The following is a 20,390-nucleotide window of genomic DNA, read 5'->3' on the forward strand; positions in this document are numbered from 1 at the left end:
TTCATATATTAGCATTTCTAATTAAGGGCATTTATCATCTGACTGAAAGAGGGAATAAACTTCATTCCTATGCAGAGATTGGAAATTACTTTTTAATGGACGGGAAACATGATGCTTTTGCAAAAGTTAATTCTCAAAGCTAAGAAGGCTAATCACCATGCTTTGTTTTCTCCTTGAGGACATGATGACATTTAAATTAATACTATCTGTCATATTGTTTAGTTGAGAGGGTCATTGCATTGCAAATGGCTCTATAATCAAAAGAGAGGTCAGAAGTGTGGAATATGACATTTTACATCTGAAGATAGTTGTTTTTTAAATGTTCCAGAAAGATTGCTTTTTGTCAGTATTATTTGTGGGAAAATATTGGAAAAGAGCTTGGCTTGTCTGTTATGATGAACATTTTTAATAAGGAAAATTGCTTGAAAACTTTCCATAAGGCACCCATGATCCCATAAATCAAATAGTGCTAGGATTATCTTCAATTACTAGAAATTAATTGCATTTAACTTGCTTCTATATTTGAGTCTAAAGCAGTTTTGCTTATTTCCAATGGAATCATTAAAAGAAAATTTTTCCACAGACAATTTACTGTTCTAGTAGGCTTTTATTCAGCAATTCATGAATTAAGCAGCATCCAATCTAGCAGATCGAAAGGAGCTTCAAAGAGCTATACAAGGCAAGAGATTTTTTATAGATCAAAGTGAGCAGGAACAAGAAGGTTATATTGGACATTTGCTGATGGGTTGAAGCGGAGTTACTTTCCTTAATGGAGTGAAAGGAAATCTTGGAGCTGGGTCAGGTAACTTGTGTGGAGCAAGCAAGTGCTGATTGGTTGAGCCAGGCCTTGCCTTTCTGGGAGATCCCAGCGTAGACAGTTAAGTTCTGCTTTGCTGACCTGGGACTTAGCATGAGCGACTCCATCTTGGGCTTGATCTGGTTCCTTTAACAGCATGTTTGTCTTAGATAATAATTTTGTTTCCAAGGTTGATAACAGGTGATTGTTTTACTTCCTCTTGTTTCTGTAAGGTTTTTTACCATATCTGTCAGTGACAGATTATTATTATAAATCACTTATTCAAATAATTTTCTTTAAATCAGCTACCCTTTAGTAGGAAAAATTCTACATAGAATTTCATTTGTATATTTATAAGATATAAATACAAAAAAAGGTGATTTAACTTTCAAAATTCTATTAAATTGGGGCTAGAATTATTATATTGCATAGAATTAAAACTTATAAAATAATTTCTACTCTTCATTTACTTTGCTTAAGCTATAAATCTGAGCAGACAAAGGATCCAGTTTTGAAATGGAAACAAACTATTTGAAATATTAAGGAAAATGTTTCTATTACCTAAAAGGTAAATATTAAATATCATGGAAAATAACATGATCTCATTGTAAAGAAATTTTTTTCTTTTCAAAAAATTTCCTCAAAATGAATCCTGTTAAAATGTAATCATTTTCTAGCCAGTTTGGTAATTATTCCGTAAATATATAATTTTATGTTTTCACTAAGTAGGCAGGAGGCAGGATGTATTTAGAATGTCGTGGGAGCTGCTAGTGTGTCAGAGTTTCAACATATGTTGAGGGTTCTTTTTTTAATGTCCTTTAAAAAATAATTCCTCATGATGTGCTTTTTGTTGGGGATAAAATATTTAGTTAACGTTATATTTTACTTCATTAAATTTTTTAAAATTGTGGTTAAAATATAATAAAGTTTACCATTTTAATCATTTTTAAGTGTACAATTCTGCAGCATTAAGTACATTCACGTGGTTGTGCAACTTTTCAGTGTCATTTTCATAGCATTATTAAAAAGTTTCTTGGGCCGGCCCAGTGGTGCAGCGGTTGACTGTGCACATTCCACTTTAGCGGCCCAGGGTTCGCAGATTCGGTCCCGGGTGGGGACATGGCAACGCTTGGCATGCCATGCTGTGGTAGGCGTCCTACATATAAAGTAGAGGAAGATAGGCACAGATGTTAGCTCAGGGCCAGTCTTCCTCAGCAAAAAAGAGGAGCATTGGCAGCAGTTAGCTCAAGGCTAATCTTCCTAAAAAAAAAAAAAAAAAAATTCTTTAGTTTTACTTGTCACCTCTATTTAATATAAGCATTTCTATTAAGGAAATACAGTGTTTTTGATAAAGTTTCCTGGAGAAATAATTAAAAAATCAAGTGTTACATAAGCGTGTATAAACCTAAATTATCCAAATATATTTGTAGAACTAATTAGCAGCAATAAATTATGTTATAAAATAGAATTTTTAAAATACAAAGCTGTTGGTCATATTTATTTATTTATTTTTTAAAGATTTTATTTTTTTTCCTTTTTCTCCCCAAAGCCCCCCAGTAAATAGCTGTATATTCTTAGTTGTGGGTCCTTCCAGTTGTGACATGTGGGACTCCGCCTCAGCGTGGCTGGATGAGTGGTGCCATGTCCCCGCCCAGGATTCGAACCAGCTGTTGGTCATATTTAGAATGTTCCACATTTATTTGTTTCGTACGTTTTCTGGATTCAAATTTAAATCTAACCACATAAGTTTCCATGTTAATGTAGAATGGCTGAATTTCAGTACATTTTCACTGGATGGCTTACTTACTGTGAGAAAAACCTGTTTATTCATGGGAAGAAAAGAAGTTAATACTATACTACAACAAACACGCACCCAGTCAGGGGACCTATTCACCAAATGTTTGATGTCAAGAATGAAATCGGCTTTGTTGCAAAGCAACAGCTTTCAGTCAAGCAAAAATTCTGTTTCTGCTGAATAGTTTTTCATGTTTCAGTAAAGTATGTTTAATTTATAGGGGCTAACATAGAAAATGTAATCTGCCTGCAGTTTGAACTTTAGTCATTTAAACTCATTCATTACACTTATTAAAGAAGTATTTTCTGATAGAGCAGCTGCCTGAGCCTTTTTTCTTTTGAAAATCTTATTTTAAATCACCTTTATCTTCATTTCGATATGTTTGCCCCTGTTAAGTCACTGGTGTGAAACAGCAGTACTAACCCTTCCAAAATTCACGGGTGTAAAATATAACTCAAAGAAAGCTGCCCACAGTAAAATGGACTGTCTGAAGATTAAGCTGTGAATAATCTTTCTGTGTGTGTGTTTGTGTATGGTGTGTGTGTGTGTGACTTGGTTTTGCACTCTTAAAAATGCTTTTCGGAATCATATGTATTCTTTGCTAGTTGCTCTAAAAATTTCAGAAGGTTCCTATCAATTTATCTGTTTGTTTTATATTTATATTTGTATATGTACATATATACACACATACACAGATGTACATATATAAAGAATACATAAAATTTTGCAAAATGAAATTTGAGGTTCCATTTATCTTCTGACTTCTACTTGTATTTCGAATGTCCAGTGCACCTTCCTAGCCTCAACAATTATAAATTTCTGAGACATTGACCTTTTATTTCACTTGTGTCTTCAGCTCCTTTCACTGGCTCACTACCTTCTACCAGCAGTCTGTTGTTACATCCTGCCTCTTCTTTCTGGTTGCATCTGTTTCCCACAAATCAATGCCAGATGAAATTGAACAATCTTGTCCTATTGAGCCACTGCCTGTATAATTCATCATTATCAGATCTATCCAGGCTGTACATTGGCCCCTAGTATTCTGATTCTTCTCATGGGATTCAGGATTACTTGGGACCCTCTGTTTATAAGTAGTAGACTATCTCCAAAACTTTGACTCTTGACTGCAGTCTTGTTCTCTGACCCCAGCCTTAGGCTAAGGCCTGTACTCCCAGATGTATATTTCTAGATGTGTTCAGCTCTTTGATCTTTCAGCCATGTAGTCACTAGACCAGATTTTCATATATAGAATCAAAGGAACAGTGAATACGGAGAAAGGGTTAGGCCTAATGGTGTGCATTATAGGTTTATATAAAGATGAATTAAACAATTATTCCTTCTCTCAATTAGCTTACAACTTAATATAGGATATGGCAGAAGTACATTTATAATAATAATAATATAAACATTTGCAATAAGAGTGGCATAGTTTTATCTGAGCCTAATGAGCTAAGAAAAAAATATTTTTAAGAGTTCAGAATTGGGCTTGCTCTCTGTCCACTATGGCTGAATGTTAATAAATTGCTTAAATTCTTTGAATCTCAAGTTTTTCATTTAAAAAAATTAAACAATAATACCTACTTCATGGAACCTATGTTTTAAATGAGTAATACATATATAAAATACGTATATATATATATATATATATGCTATCAAATAAGTGTTCAATAATATGTATATACAAATATATATATATATATGTATTTCAATTTATGTATAAATGTATGGGCTAAGTTTACAAAGAATAATTACGATTTCAGTTTTTGACATACTAATGTTGAGGCTCTTTGACAATTTGCAAGAGGAGACAGAAAATAGTTGAATGTATTAGCCTGGAGCCAGCAGAAAGTTCTGGACTGAAGATAAAGTAATAATAAACATCATGCAGCACTTGACATGAGGTATAAAAACAATGTTGGGAAACGAACATAAGCGCCTTAGACCACTTGTTTCCATGGTTAAGAGAAAGGATCAAAACCAAGGAAACACAGAAAAGCAACAACAAAAACATGGCTTCATCCTTCAATTAGCAGATAAGAGGACATGCTAAGAGTTGTGTGGGCCTCTTAAGAACTGGGGATCTTGTGTCCTTCATCTGAGAATAGCGATGTAGAAGTAAGACTAACTCACTTGAAGTCAGGGGGCGTTCCCATTTTTCTGCCTTGATTTCATCTTCCTGCCTGAAGCTGAGAGGCCGTGACTTCTGGAGCTCACGCTATCCATGGACAAAGATGAGGCTGGAGTAGGGTGAGCAGAGGTAGGCCCTATCCCCAAGAATAAAAGTAAAAAATATTGGAGCAGTATTCAAATTTGGGGTTAGTCAAATCTCAGCAAAAGCCTTAGAAATTTAGAACAATGCCTTTGTAAGGTTTCCTTGTAAAATTGAAAAAAGTAAATAAGACCTGTGAGTCCGTCCTCTGGGGCAACAAGAAAGTGAAGCTGTGGGAGAGATTGTGCTTCACTCTATCAATTCTTGAAGAAAATAGGAAGAGAAGAACCCCACTGCTTACAGAGGGGGGTGTGGCAGCTAATAAGAGGAGAAAAGGGACTCTGGGGATTGCTTTGACTTGAGAAGAGGTCCTGTGTGGATATGGGATCACCTATGGGCTTGCTTCTCAAGCCAGGACCATCTATTGTGGCTGATGTGCTTTTAAAATCTTCTGAAGAGACTAGACATTTTCTGGGATGAAGGCAGTGAGATTCAACTTCTGAATATTTTCCTGGGTAAACAATATTTTTTTCTTTTTGCTTACTAATTCAGAAACACATCAGCAACAATATTTATAGACAAAGAAAAAAATCACATGTTCCTGACCAAATGACTTAGTCATCATTTTATGTGGTTTTCCATATGTGTGTCATCAGACACTTTAGAATTCCAAAGATGAAATTTTTGCTTGGCATTTACTGGGTTATTTTCTTCTTCTTCTTTTTTTTTTTTTTTTTTAAAGATTGGGGCCTGAGCTAACATCTGTTGCCAATCTTTTTCTTCCCAAAGCCCCCCAGTACATAGTCATATAGTCTAGCTGTAGGTCCTTCTAGTCCTGCTATGTGGGACGCCGCCTCAGCATGGCTTGATGAGTGGTACTAGGTCCTTGCCCAGGATCTGAACCAGCAAAACCCTGGGTGACCAAAGCGGAGTGCATGAACTTAACCACTCAGCCACGGAGCTAGTCCCCTGGGTCATTTCTTAACAAGATTAAGTATTGTTGACTACAGAGCAATGTGCATGTCAAAATATTCAGATATTCTTTAAGCTCTCACAGTACATTTTTAAATTTTGCATTTTCGGATTTCCAATTTGTCTTCCACAAAGCTGTGAAAGTTTTGAGAGCTGTGTCTCATGTATTTGTACTACGAAGGAATTAAGAGGAAAAAATGACTCAAAATATTTTCCTGAGTAATATTATCATTGGATTGAGTCAGAAGTTTTGTGGGGGAACAAAAATCCTGAGAACGATGACACAGAAAACCATAAGGTTAAAAGTAGACCTTTTATATGTCAATTTCCCATTTTTCTTGTTTCTAAAACATGTACAAAAACAACCGGTAATATAGAGTATGTTTTAACAACGCCCCGGGCATTATCCTAAGCTTGTTACAATCTCGTCAGTACCTCTGTGTGGTAGATTCTAGTCTTATTATTCCAATTTTACAGACGAGGCGACTGAGATTTAGTGAGTAGAGTGCAAGGTCAGTAAAGATATAGACTAGCCTTCCATCTCCTTCCATCCTTTGCCTCTGGGGCTTTGATTTAGTTATCTCCTCTCTCAGTTCATCATTTGCACACTCTCTTTCCCGTAATGTCCCATTTTGCCCACACAAATGCACAGATATTCTTTAGTTAATTTTTTAAAAAATGCAACCGATGGGAGAGATACTAACATGATGCAGGTCATTAACGTCAATTTCACGGAATTGTATATAATTATACACACATTCAAGATTTTTAGGCCAAACATTGATCGTCAATAATACCCCCAAAAATATTTGTTTTAGGTTTAACATGTCCCTTGTGAGAAATTCAAAAGCTGTGACAAGATTATTGTCTCCAAATGCCTCACAAACTTCAACTAGCAAATAGGGAGTCCCTTACACATGGGCCTTTTCCTCCACCTCATGCCTTGTGTTGTTCTCTGGGCTCAGCTTGTCCAGAGTTCTAGCACATCTCACTGAGTGGCACCTGTCCTGCTAGCAACACCTTCCAGCTTTTCGCCAGTGTAAACAGCTTCACATCCCCATCACACAGATCAAATCCCAGCTTCCCCGCTATGTCTCTGGCCTTGAAAAAGTCACTTAACCTTTGCAACCATCAGTTTATTTATATATAAAGCAGAGATCACAGTGGTATTAACTTATGAGGATTAGACAAAGTAATTTATGGGAACTTAAACCAGTACTTGCACACCTAAGGACTCAATAAGTCTTTGCTATTATCGTTATTAATAGCTTGAGAGAGATGTTTAAAGGCTTATTTTGATGTGCTACTCCAAGGTTTATGATACTTCCAGATCTGCTTTGTGTTTGAAATATTTGTGACATCATCTTACCATTGTTTACGCAACTAGTGAAAAGGCATTTTTACTATTTTGAAGTTTGTAATTAATTATACATTTAAGTAATAGAATGAGGACCAATTTTCTTTCCTTTAATGTAAAATCAAACACATAAAAGGTAAGATTTTGGCAGTCATGAATTTAAAAATATGTTAATGTAAACGGGATACTTAATATAAAATATCTTACTGAGAAAGATATATATGGCGACTATTACCAGCATGCAGCCCATATTTAATTGCATAGGTTTCTGAGAGGTGTCATGCCTGGTTACAGTGCCTAGCTCAACTGGTCATATACATTTTTCATCTAACCTAGAAATTGAGTTTTCTTGTATAAAGCACAAAAATAACAGATCACCAACACCATAGTATTTCATAATTTCCTAGTCTGTTGATCTTCGTTCCTATACATTTGAGCATAAAAGCTGATTGGTGCCATGCTATCAGTAATTGCAATCTAAGAACACAAAAACAAGTTTGAATAGTAGTAAAGGAAATGTCAGCAAATCACAAGATTATTAGAAAAAATAATATTGGAAGGTTGTGAATCTCAGCACCATTCTGTGATAGTAAAAGGGTGCTCCATAACCATTTTACAGAGAAATGAATGAGAAAATGAATGAATGGATTTATTTACAAATTATTGAATATTAGAACCCAGTAGAATTTAAACCATATAAGGGGAAATAATTTTCTGGGAGGAAAAGTAATATCTTAAATAGAAAAGAAGAGTATTCAGGGCTTTATTTTGTTTTGGATAGATAGAGGTAAACGGATCTTCATGGTTTCTATTTAGAGAAATTAAAATTTGAAAAATGATTTTGAAAGCATAACTAAAGACAGATGATTATGGGACAACCAACAGAGTTTAACCAAATATGGCATCTGACCTTCACCGCAAAGAGCCTGCTAACCTCGTGTGGTCCAGAGAGTGTACTCCAAGGTTTTGGTAAATGTGGGGTTTTCACTATATCTTGATAACAGAGCTAAAACAGGAACTAGAAATAAATTATTTCATATTTTTATTAAATAAACAACAAATGCAACAAAAATGATTCCAAGTCAGCTTATTGACAATGTTATTTCCAGCAAGTGGAAGATTATAGTTTTGAGATATAACTTGAAGCTTTTTTTTCCCTACAAATATTGGCTAGTACAGAACAGGAGATTTAAAGACCTCAGAAACCCAGTTGAAATCTTTGATATTAACATTGATAGTCGCAGATAGGCAAGCAGTTTTGAGCGCTGCCTTGTCAGGTGGCCAGCTAATCCATGCCCATGGGGATTCTACAAATGTGACTCGAGCTATTCTAATGTAATTTCAGAGAAACCAGCAGTGCCTCCTTTGTGGCATTTAAATGACATTGTTGTGTTCTACGTTGTCGAATCAACACCTTTAAAATAGAATAAAAGATTGACACACTCTTTGTGCAGTCTCACTAGGAAAGAGTGACATACTAGTTTATAAGTGAAAATATTTTTCATGTAACAAAATTAAAGTCATTCAATGTCTTATCTGTATCTTCAGAAATTTTACTTTAAGATGTTTTCTAAATTCTCTTCGGTAGTATTGTCAACAGCTAATTATTGTTAAATTTGCTATTATTTTTCTTATTTGTAAACAAAATCTGATTTTCTTTTTCTTTTAGGGTCCCCTGCCCTGACTGGAACTGGAACAATCAATGTCATAGTAGATGACATCAATGACAATGTCCCCACTTTTGCCAGTAGAATGTATCTCACCACAATTCCTGAAGATGCACCAACTGGAACAGATGTTTTACTGGTAAATGCCTCTGACGCTGACGCTTCAACAAATGCAGTTATCAGGTCAGTACATTTTCCTTTGTAAATTTTGACTATTTTTCTCATTAAACATTAGTCTTTGGACTAAATGAATATAATGCTTAACTTTGCTAGAAATTCCGTCACGTTAACACATAGCCCTACTGTGGTTATCTATTGCTAAATAACCAACTATGCCTAAAATGAGGATTAAAACAATAATGGTTTTATTTATTGTCCTAAGATTTTATTTTATTTCTTAATTTTATTTATATGCTTGTCAGAGCTCATAATTTTGTAGTTCAGGAATTAGGGCAGGATTCAGTGAGAGATTCTTCTGCTTCATGTGGTTGATTGGTGTCACTTAGTGGTATTTCCTTGGTGACTGGGCGGTCTGGAAGGTCCCAGATGGCTTCATTCATATGCCTGGTGCCTTGGCAGAGATGCCTGGAAGGTTGGGCTCAGCTGAGCCCCTGTCTCTGATGTTGTGGCCTCAGGGCTCCTCACTGTGGTTTCTTAGCAGGGTAGTTGGACTTCTTACTTGGTAGCTCTGGGTTCCAAGAACTTCATGTGAAAGCTGCCAGTGCTCTTTGAGACCAGGCCTAGAAGTGGCATAGCATCACTTCCATAACACTTTATTTGTCAAAGCAGCCATGACCAGCCCAGATTCACTGGAGGAGAAATACACATCACTTCTTGATGGGAGGAGTGTCAAAATATTGGGCCACTTTTAATCCACCACTAGCCCCAATAAAAATATTTGTGTTTCCTAAGTTTAAAAAGTTTATTTTACTCTACTTAAATCCTTTTAAAATGGAGAAGAATAATATGGTACCTTGTTCAGAAAGGATGTGAAAGCAATTGGGTTGTAACAGTTGGTTGATCCAGCTGTGTCCCCTTCTCCCATGCCTATTCTAAACTTTAAGAAATAAAGATTTCCAAATTTCCCAGAGAAAAGTCTCAAAGACCTTAGTATTTTTGTCCACCTACATCATCCCTACCTTCTGTAGGCTGATGGTAAGGAAATTATAGTAGATTAGATGGCTATGAAACTAACAGATCAGAAGAGGCAATCTGAGAGTTCAGAGGAATTGTCAGTCAAGGGTGGCCTATGCATATCGATATAGTGATGACTTGGTTAATGATTTATTTTGTTTGTTACTAATTTCCTATTTAAAAAATCGCTTTAGGAAACTGGCATTAATTAGTTTCTTCTTGCTAGCAGAGATGACTGAGTTAGGTAGGAGGCCTCAAGATATTTTTCATCTAATAAACATTTATTGAGTCGCTAGCATGAATAACGATGATGAACAGGACAAAGATTTTTGCTCTCTTTGAGCCTACCTTTTTTTGAGGTAGATAAGTAAATATAAAATAAATAAGATTACTTCGTATAGTGATGACAGCCTTGAAAATTAAACAAGATAATACAATAGAGAGTGACAAGGAACAAAGGTGTGATTATTGTAGAAGGCCCCTCTAAGGAGGTGACCATTAGGCTAGAAGTACTGGGCTGTGGGCTTTAAGCTTGATGTGTGAACTTAGGTTTATGAGTCTGGACCAGGGTGAGAAAGGGGTCGGAGAGGTCGGCAGGGCCCAGGTCATGCAGGCCATATAAGGCTTTTAGGTCATGCTAAAGAACTGGGATTTTAAAATTTATTTTTAGGTGGAAAACTCTTGGTGGATTTCAAGCAGGGAGCAACATAAACTGATCCATATTTGGATTGGATTGGAGGAGGCAGGACTTTAGGGGGAGGCTTTAGAGAGAGAAATCAGTGAGACCTTTTAGGTGTTAATTAATAGAGTGATTCAAACAAAAGATAGAGTGGCCTTGTACCAGGGTGGAGAAATGAAAATTGAGTGAACAGATTTGGAGCATACCTTTGAGATTGTAAGTGGGAATAAAAGAGAGAAATCAGTTATCTCCTAAGTTTTTGGCTTGAACACCTGGGCTTATGGTGGCATGATTTACTGGAGTAGATAGGAGTGGAGGAGAAACAGGTTTGGGAGAAACCAGGAGTTCTTATTTGAATACACTTTGATGACTATTAGTTATGCACATAGAGCTATCAACTAGGACATTGAAGATATGAGTGTGAAGCTAAGGTTCGGGGTCAGGGCTGGAGGCACAGATTTGGCAGTCATCAATGTTTAGGGTACATTTAAAACCAAGGAACTGAATACGAATATTCTAGGAGACAGTGCAGAGAGATAAGGAAAGAGGAGCAGGTAATTCTGGTTACCAAGAATTCTCCCAACACGTGAAAGGAAGGTTTAGAAGGAAGAGTCACCAACGTGGCTAAGAATGTCTAGGAGGAGATACAGGAAGAAATCCAGGAGCAAATGGACATTGACGTGCACTGCATAAGCAGGGAAGGCTACACACACACTTCCTTCCAGAGTCTGGGACATAATTCCAAGAGAAGAGCTGAATTCTCAGAGGCTTATCCAGTCGAATCATTAAAGATGGGGAAAATTTCTGCCCAGGGTCATCTCTACATGCCTGTTTGGGTCACTGTGCTTAGCACCACCTGAAGATAGGCAGGTACAACTTAACTTCTTCCTGGTGTGACCTCAACAGGCTGGTAAATACCATCTCCTGTACTTGTCCTACACCAAAGCATGGAAATAATGGGATCTATATCCTAAGAATGTACTAAGTGTTCAGCTTAATGTTAAGAGCACAGCCTTGGGAATCAAGCTGCGTAGAGTTGGATCCTGACTCTACTATTTCTAATTGCAGAGCCGCTTATTTAACATTTCTGGGCATGAGTTTTCTTACTCATGAATAGGTATACTAATAATAAAACTGACTTTGCAGAGTTATTATGAGGATAAATAAAACGTTTAAGTGAACTACTTACAATAGTGCCTAGAATAAAAAATACTGAATACCTGTCAACCTATACTATCCTAATCCATGAAGCACTTATCCCTCTGCTTGTCATCTGTTAGTGCTCAGTGAGTTTCTGACAATAGTTTTGGAAGAATTTCTTATTCATTGTAGTATTATAATCTAATAAATCTTTGTCTGCCATGCAGAGAAAACTTTCTCTAAAGTTAGCACATAGAATATTGCCTGTCAACAGCAGGACAGTTCTCTTGTCTGAGCTGTTTCAGTTTCTGATTGTGAAGCTGCATATTTACAGAATTGATCCCAAAGTCCAGTTATTAGAGTAAAATGTTGTGATGATAGGCTGTTTTCTTCCAGTGTATGTCAAAGTTTTACTGCTAAATGGTATCCCGTGTTTGGGAGAAATGGAGATCAATGTAAAGTTGGTCTGGAAAATTCTGTTCATGTTTTCAGAACGTTTTACAGAGTTGTACTGGCAGGTCTGATGTGATTGTTTTGATTTAATAGTATGTATTTTGGTTGTTTGATTCACTGATTGGACTTTCTTTTTCCTTTAATATCAGAGAATTAACTTTATGCTTTTAAGTTCACTGAAATCTGTAAAACGCCTCTATGAAAATCTTCAAATGATTATGCTGTCATACAGTCAGATAAAATTAAAATTGAAGCTATTTTTATCTTATAAAAATGATTCAATTCACTTTTAGATTAATTTAAGACAGATAATCTTACAGCTTAAATTTAATATATTTTCATACGTAAAGTGAGTAGTTATGCCAACATAAACCTTATTTACTCTGGCCTGATATATTTCAATGGAATATCTATATTAGATGTTAATCAATCCATGCTGTTCATGGGATCCAGGAGAAAATCCTTTCTTTATTCTGGTTAACACAGCTATTTTATGTTAATTTTTATATTGATTATTTAAATATTACATATGTAAGTCATTATCCAACTATCGATGCACTCTCCAATAGCACAACCCTTTATGAGTCATGTAATTCGTTGATTTTCTCTTATGGTCTACCATGATCTTGTATATGGCAGCCACCCAATGAATATTTATTTATATTTTTCTTTCTACCCATTTGATCAAGCTACACATTTTTATGGATGGTGCACTTATTTTGAGTTATACATTTTACTTCAGTTTTAATATTTCCCCCCTGGTAAACCAGCCTGCTTTAATTCCTGGTCTTTATCTATTTTATATCTTTGCTTCCCAGACACCCATTCCAGAATTTAGCTTTTATAGATATGTATCCCCCTTTCTCCCAACTGGATCAAATCTCCATTCAGATCTCACTTCTAACTCTTTTATGTCACAACACTGGAGAAAGTCACAAAACTATCGACAAGGTCGACATTCAAAGGTAAATCCCTTACTCTGTGCTCTTAATCCCATCCCATTCAATTTCCTCCAAATCTTTAATCCAACAGCAATTGCATTTCTCTCTTGGGTCTTCAAGTTATCCCTCTTCTCTGGATCATATCCCTCCAGAAATGCTCAGAATATCTGGTATTGAATTCTGGATCCTTTATTTACCTACCATGACTTAGGAAAGTCATTGTAGTGTCTCTAAGGCTCATAGATCCGTAAGTAAATGTGGAGATAAGAAGTGCTACTTTACAATTTGTGAGAATTAAATATATGTTGACCACCTGCTCTGTGTCAAGGAGTATACATGTTATCAGTTAATATGCGTAAGTGTCTTTAATATGATTATTGGGACATAAAAGTCACTAAATGAATGTGTGTTTTTTTTCTTTTTATCCTTCACATATGTATTTTGTTCCCAATATATTCTCCCTTGCACAATGTCTGCAACACAATAGTGCCTGACAACTACGTAAACGCATTGAATAAATGCTTCTAGTATTCTTTAGAATCGCTGCTTTTACTCATTTTTTTTTACACCACATTTTGGAGAGAGTAGGTCACTATCTCACAGTTTTCTCCAGCCATTTATTCCTGAAAATCTTTCAGTCTGATTTTCTCCTCCACTGATTTACTGATTCTAACTGAAGATTCTACTGAAATTTATGAAGTTCAGTGACTTTTTTGGAGTTTTTATTCTCCTTTACCCTTTGCAATATTTGCACTACAGGTCATCCTTTCTTTTTGGCATCTTCTTTTCTCCTCAATGTCTGTGTAAATGTGACTTTCTGTTGTTTCTCACCCTGCTTCTCTGACCACGTCTTTCAATTTGCCTTCTGTATCTCCTCTTTCTCTGCAAAGTAATTTGGACATTCCCTACAAAATTTTTTCTCAGTCCTTTTATTCCTTTCTTTATCTTTGTATGTGTGTGTGTGTGTGTGTGTGTGTGTGTGTGTGTGTATGAGAGAGAGAGGAGAGATAGAGTGTGGGAGAGAGAAAGAGAATGATTCATTTCCAGGGCTGCAAGCACACAGAAGATGATGCAGAAAACCTCTAAATCTGTACTATCAACTCTGACTCCTTCCCAGAGATTCCCACGCGTATTTATAACTCCCTGATAGACACTTCTACCACCTGGAGGTTCTGTTGGCATCAAAAGCACAACATGTCAGAAACTCCTAACCTGTCCTGTGTCTCATCTCAGCATTCTGCTTTCTCTTACTGATGTTGCTTTGCTTTCTTCATCCACGCTTGATGGCTGAGGGTCATCCTCTCCCCTACACTCAGTCAGCAGACGAGTTCTCATGTTTCTTCTTTCTAATGCCCCTGGCGCCCATTCTTTTCTGTGCAATCCTCCTGCCAAGATCCTAGTTCAGTTCATAATTACATCATGCCTGGACTATTACAATAAAAATTAACCTACTTCCCTGACTCTGATTTCTAACCTCTCCAATCTGTACTCCACACTATACTATAGAATTTTTGAGCCCTTACTATGTCCCAGGCACTTTGTTAAATTCTGAAGAGTGAGGGCACTCTAGATCCTGCAAGAAGAACAGTTTAATATAGGGGTAATTTTGTAATCTTGTAATTACAGTGCTTTGTAACAAGTATAGTTTAAGCACAGAATGGATGGAAAGAAAAGTGTAGTCACCGCTACCTGAGGAAACCAGTAGATGCTTCAAGAAATTGATTTTTGGAAACACAGAGAAGTAGTTTATGGACAAATAAGGGATGAAAGACATTCTGGGCAAAGTTAATAACAGAGAAAAAGGCAAGGAGCTATGTAAAAGTATGGCATCAGAGCAACCATGCTGTTCAGTATGGTTGGTGTGGGTTAGGAATGGGCCTCGTATACCATAGAAAAAATTCTCATTTCCTTTCTGCATCTAATGGGAAGAAGGACTGAAGTTTTTTAAGCTGGGCAATAACATAACAGTTTCCCTTTTATGATGATTCTTCTCTCAATGTTGTAAGAAGTAATTTGGACAAAGCACAGCCTGAGTCAGTGAATGAAAGGGCAATGGAGTCCTATGAACCTGCTTGAGCCTTCCGTGGCTTAGCTTAACAATGGTGCTCCCTTGCTCAAAATCTTTCAACTTCCAGTTTGCCTGTGGCATAACACCCAGTCTCTGTATTCCAGTCACTTCACATAATGGCCCCAGCATCTTTCCAAGCTTATTCTGCACAAATGTCCAACATATAGCCAAACTTTCAGCCTCCCTGGACCACTTTCTGCTCCTGAGAAAAGGATCTGTGCTTTCCCAAGCCTTATGGTTTTGTTCAAGTCCTTCTGTATCCTAGCCCAATGTTCTGCAAACTGCAGCCTGCAGGCCAAATCCGGCCCAGTGCCTGCTTTTGTAAATAAAGTGTTATTGGAGCATCGCCATGCCCATTCAAGTATGTTTTGTCTATGACTGCTTTTGCACTGCAACGGCAAGTTGAGCATTGCAAGAGAAAGCTCACCATCACCAAAGCTGAAAATATTAACTAACTGTCCCTTTACAGAAAAAATTTGCTGACTCTTGGCTTAGAACACCTTTTTTCTTCCTTTTCAATGCTATTGTAAGATGGGTAGCTCCTGTAAAACCTAGCTTACATTTGCCCTTCTCTAAGGAAGGCTTAATTTTAATCATTCTAGTCAAAAGTGGTCTCTCTGTCTTCTGAATACCTAGAGCAATGCTTCATCACAGTTCCATAGCAGGTAAACATGCTGCCTTGTTTTGTATTTACTTTTCTATGTATCTTTCTTCCATTTAGGATGTAAGCTTAAAGACAGAATTTTTACTTATTCATGTCTATATCTATTAGTCCATCTATTTATTTAACTAAATATGTAGGTAGATTATAATAGATTATACATAATAGATTATTATATTATAATTATACATGTATATATACTCTGTGATGTATGTAAATCTAGACTTTTAATTCTCATCATATACCAATTACAACGCCAAGTGCATTTCATACAAAATTACATTTAATGCTCAAAACTACCCAATGAAAGGAATACATGTGTGATCAACACTTTATAGCTAGAGAGAAGGCTTAGAAAGGTTAAGAAATTTTACGTTAATTTAAGTGCAATGAGTGAGGTAAAAATTCGTGTCAAGGTAAATTGTGTTCCAAAGCATACGTCTCTTAACTATTACTAAATTATTGTATGCTAGCAGCATACAGACCAGTGCCTTATGATCCTAGTACATCTGAGAAAGAGGCAGAAAAGGTTAGAAAAATCAATTGGAGATAATTTAGCTTTACAGATGCAAAAATGATGGGTTTAGATTTTAGATAATGATCTCAGTTTATGCCAATAATTTGAAACGATAATTCTTATTCTTGAATCAGCAAATAAATGAACACATTTACTGATTTGCATTGAACTAAATCAGTGTAAACCAAGTCTACATTGAAACACCTTGAGTCAGAGTCTCTTTTTGCCTTAGCAAGCAGGTACAGTATTTCTTGTCTTCACTACATTCCTTTAGACTGAGTTTTACCTTCTTCACACTGTGGTATAATGGAAAAAGTGCATGTTGAAGTCATAAAGACAGAAGTTCAAACTCTACATTTACCATTTATACATTGTATGCTTCTTTACACAACCATATTAATCTCCCTTAGATTCAGATTCCTCGTCTATAAAATATCCAAAACAAAATCCACTAGGATTGTTCTGAAGTTAAATGAGAGCATATATAAAATGCCTAAGAATGTGCTTGGTGCACACTAAGAACACAGTAGTGTGCTGCAAGTCATTAAAGACCAGTATAGATTTTTAGATGTTAAGAAGTTAAAACAAAACACAACCTGATGAAGTTCATAATTTTAAAAGAGATTAACGTGGACCAGAGAAGCAGGAAAGATATCCACAAAGGGATGAGAACCAAACCAAGACTTTAATAATAGAGGTAGGGAAAACCTGGGCATATTATCTTGGCAGTCTATCCATTTATCCAGCCACTTGTGTTCCTTCTATCTCTCTATTTTTTTTTAACTTACAAGTATAAGTTACATGAAACTAGCATGGTAGATATTATGGGACATTAGAGAATACTTCATATTTAAAACACACTTTTGATAACTTCAGAATCAGGTAAAGTCTAGAAAAAAATTAGTCACATATTTACATGATTTATTCTTTAATTTTTAAAAATAGTAAATATATTACTTACTTTTAAGCAGATGATCATATGGGCCATAGCATGTATAATGGCATAAAATAAAGAATAAGAATTTACAGTACAAGATTCCTTTACAGATTATTTAGTTCCTGGACTAGAACTCACATCATTTGTGTTTTAACACATTGCTCTTTCTAATCCACCATGATCTTGCCATATACAAGACATTCCAATCCAAATTTCCATGCACTTTTCATCATTCTTATGTTGTTTTTGTTTGTGAATGCTCAGGGAACAAATATTTGATTGAACCCTGATCTTTGCTGTGATAAAGCTGTAAGAAATTTTGTGGTGCTGTGAATTAATTTTTTTCCCCTATTAAATTATTTGGTAATTTCTACATCCACTGATAGAAACAAGACTTCCCAGAATAAAATCACACAATTCTCATAAACCAAGTTCCTACAGACTTTATGGGAGAAAAAAGGCAATTTGATTATTTCAGAGGTCCTGAATTTTTAACTTTAAGAATTCATTTATAAACCTCTGATATTTTTATTTTGATAAAAGGCATAGATATCTTTTACTGTACAAGGGTAGTAATTATGCTTTATAAAGAGTCACTTCTGGTCTAGGAAATATAGTTGGTGCTATCTCTTCTTATTCATTCCTGATGCTGGCATAGGGGTGTGCCAGAAAGTGTTAAAAATGCGAGGGATATCAAGTACCTTATAAATACTGAAATAATTTCTCAACCCACCTCCCTCTCTATTCTTTTTTAAATTTTCCTATCATTTTATAGGATCCCTGTTTTTTAAAATATCGGCTCCCCAACAGTGCATTATTTCTCTAAAAAAGGATGAAAATGCTGAAATGTTTGTTTTAAGCTGTCAACTTCATAGGAGGAATGTATACGCCACTGGCTGCAATGCAGGCTCTTTTCTGCTGTTTCTATTACACACTTGCTGTTGCTATGTTTTTATGGACACAAACCAAACTATAGAAACATGCAGTTAATTCCAACAAGGGCAATTCTGTGTTGGTATAAAGGAGACAACTTTTAAAGACGTCTATTTTCTACCCTCCAACTTTAAAACTTATGGCCCACAGCCAACTTCTGAACCCCCAAGTTTAGCTACTTCTGTCCTGGCTGATCTCTCAGGAATACACAGATACCGTTCCTCTTCAGAAAGAAGAGTGAAGCTATTCTCAGTGGAAACTCCTGCCCGTTAACAAATCTGGTTAACATCAAACATCCATGAAAATGTCATACCTCTCCTGACAACAAGAAAGCAAAGCAACAGAGCCGTATGAGGAATGACAAATGAGAGAATTAGTAACGAAGAATGTCTCTGTATAAATAATCAGTTCTTTAGTTGTTCTGGATAGTCAATATATGTCAAATCCAGTGTTTGTCTTTAAAGACTAAGATCTTCAACTGATCTTCTCTGGTATACTTTGGTACACAGCAGAAAAATAATTTTTAGATTCATTTAACAGATGTTCATTTGTGATCCTGGCCACTAACCACAATATTAGAGCAAAGCCCTGATTTATGCTTTCAGGCTCGCTTATTTAAAACACAGTGGTCTTCTGGGTATATTTTTGGACCTTACGTGATTTAAGAAGTCCACAAACCTTGCAAGGACCTGCTTGAGGTCAACAGACATCTCACAATAAAGATCGTCAGTGTAATGTTCACATGAAATTTGAAATATTTAACTTCTAGCTATATTTTTTCACTGTTGACTGATCTTACCTGTAATGTTTTTCTTTACATTTCTGTCTCAGCTTTGAGATTATAGTAAATAGATGCTAAATGTACTGAAACTAGAAGAAACAAGCTCATCTCTGCTGTCTGCTTTAGTTACAGGCTCATTGGTGGAAACTCTCAGTTCACCATCAACCCATCCACAGGACAAATCATCACCAGTGCATTGCTAGACAGGGAAACAAAGGAGAATTATACTTTAGTCGTGGTCTGCAGTGATGCTGGATCCCCGGAGCCTCTTTCCAGTTCCACCAGTGTGCTCGTCACTGTGACTGATGTCAATGACAATCCACCAAGATTTCAACATCACCCATATGTCACACACATCCCGTCTCCTACTCCTCCAGGTAACCAAACCAACTCTGAGGTCTCATGGATAAATGTACACTATACGTTGGACATTTTCTATAAATATATTTCTGTTATTCTTCTGTATTTCTGATATAGCTTAGTTTGCAAATCTAAAATTCATCTTGTTTTGCCTCATGAAATTGAAGGAACAGTAAATCTCATAAATTAATTCTTTTATCCTAAACCAGTTGTGCTTAAGATTTTATAATTGCCACATCTTTCCTAGGATTATTTCTTAATATTACTTGAATATTGTTAAATTATTAAAATAGATATGACTTTGTAGTCAAAGAGGGCTCTACTCTGAGATATAATTTGTGTAAGATCCCCAAGAAGAGGGACATCATCTCTCTTTTTCATGTCATATCCTAGCACTTGGAACATTATCTGGGAGGCAAGAGGCATTTAACTATTTTTGTTGGTGGAAAAATAAATATTTACTTCCATGCTTCATAGATAGATTTTCAAAAATGTTTCGTGAATGAATACTTCTAATTAGTTATTATTATTAATATTATTAAATTTCAGTTTTTATGGATGGAAGTTTTTTTGTTAGTAAGTTTATGGAGCCATTAATGAACCACTTTCATATCGACACCATGCTTTTATCTTTCTGCATTTAAATTGAATTTGGTTTCATTTGCTTGTTTGCAAAGACTCATATTCTCTTAAGAACTGCACAAATCATCTGCCATTTGTAATCTTTTTTTTTGAAAAATTCACCTTTTTTTTTAAAGATTGGCACTTGAGCTAACATCTATTGCCAGTCTTCTCTTTTTCTTTTTCTTCTTCTCCCCAAAGCCCCCCAGTACATAGTTGTATACTCTAGTTGTATATCCCTCTAGTTGTGCTGTGTGGGACGCAGCCTCAGCATGGCCTGACAAGGGGTGCCATGTCCGTGCCCAGGATCCAAACCGGTGAAACCTTGGACCGCTGAAGCGGAGTGCATGAACTTAACCACTCGGCTAC

General features: G+C 36.0%; 1 protein-coding gene across 3 annotated transcripts in view; it reads left to right on the plus strand.

Moving 5' to 3' along the window:
* The window catches only part of FAT4 (FAT atypical cadherin 4), a 158,038-nt gene that overhangs the window by 97,169 nt on the left and 40,479 nt on the right, over positions 1-20,390 (plus strand). For all 3 annotated transcript variants that reach the window (XM_046656226.1, XM_046656225.1, XM_046656227.1), the window contains 2 exons: positions 8,799-8,979; positions 19,167-19,417. In XM_046656226.1, coding sequence (XP_046512182.1) covers positions 8,799-8,979; positions 19,167-19,417 — 432 coding nt within the window. The remainder of the gene's footprint in view (positions 1-8,798; positions 8,980-19,166; positions 19,418-20,390) is intronic.

This window comes from Equus quagga, chromosome 3 (genome assembly GCF_021613505.1).
Source record: "Equus quagga isolate Etosha38 chromosome 3, UCLA_HA_Equagga_1.0, whole genome shotgun sequence".
Classification (NCBI taxonomy): domain Eukaryota; kingdom Metazoa; phylum Chordata; class Mammalia; order Perissodactyla; family Equidae; genus Equus; species Equus quagga.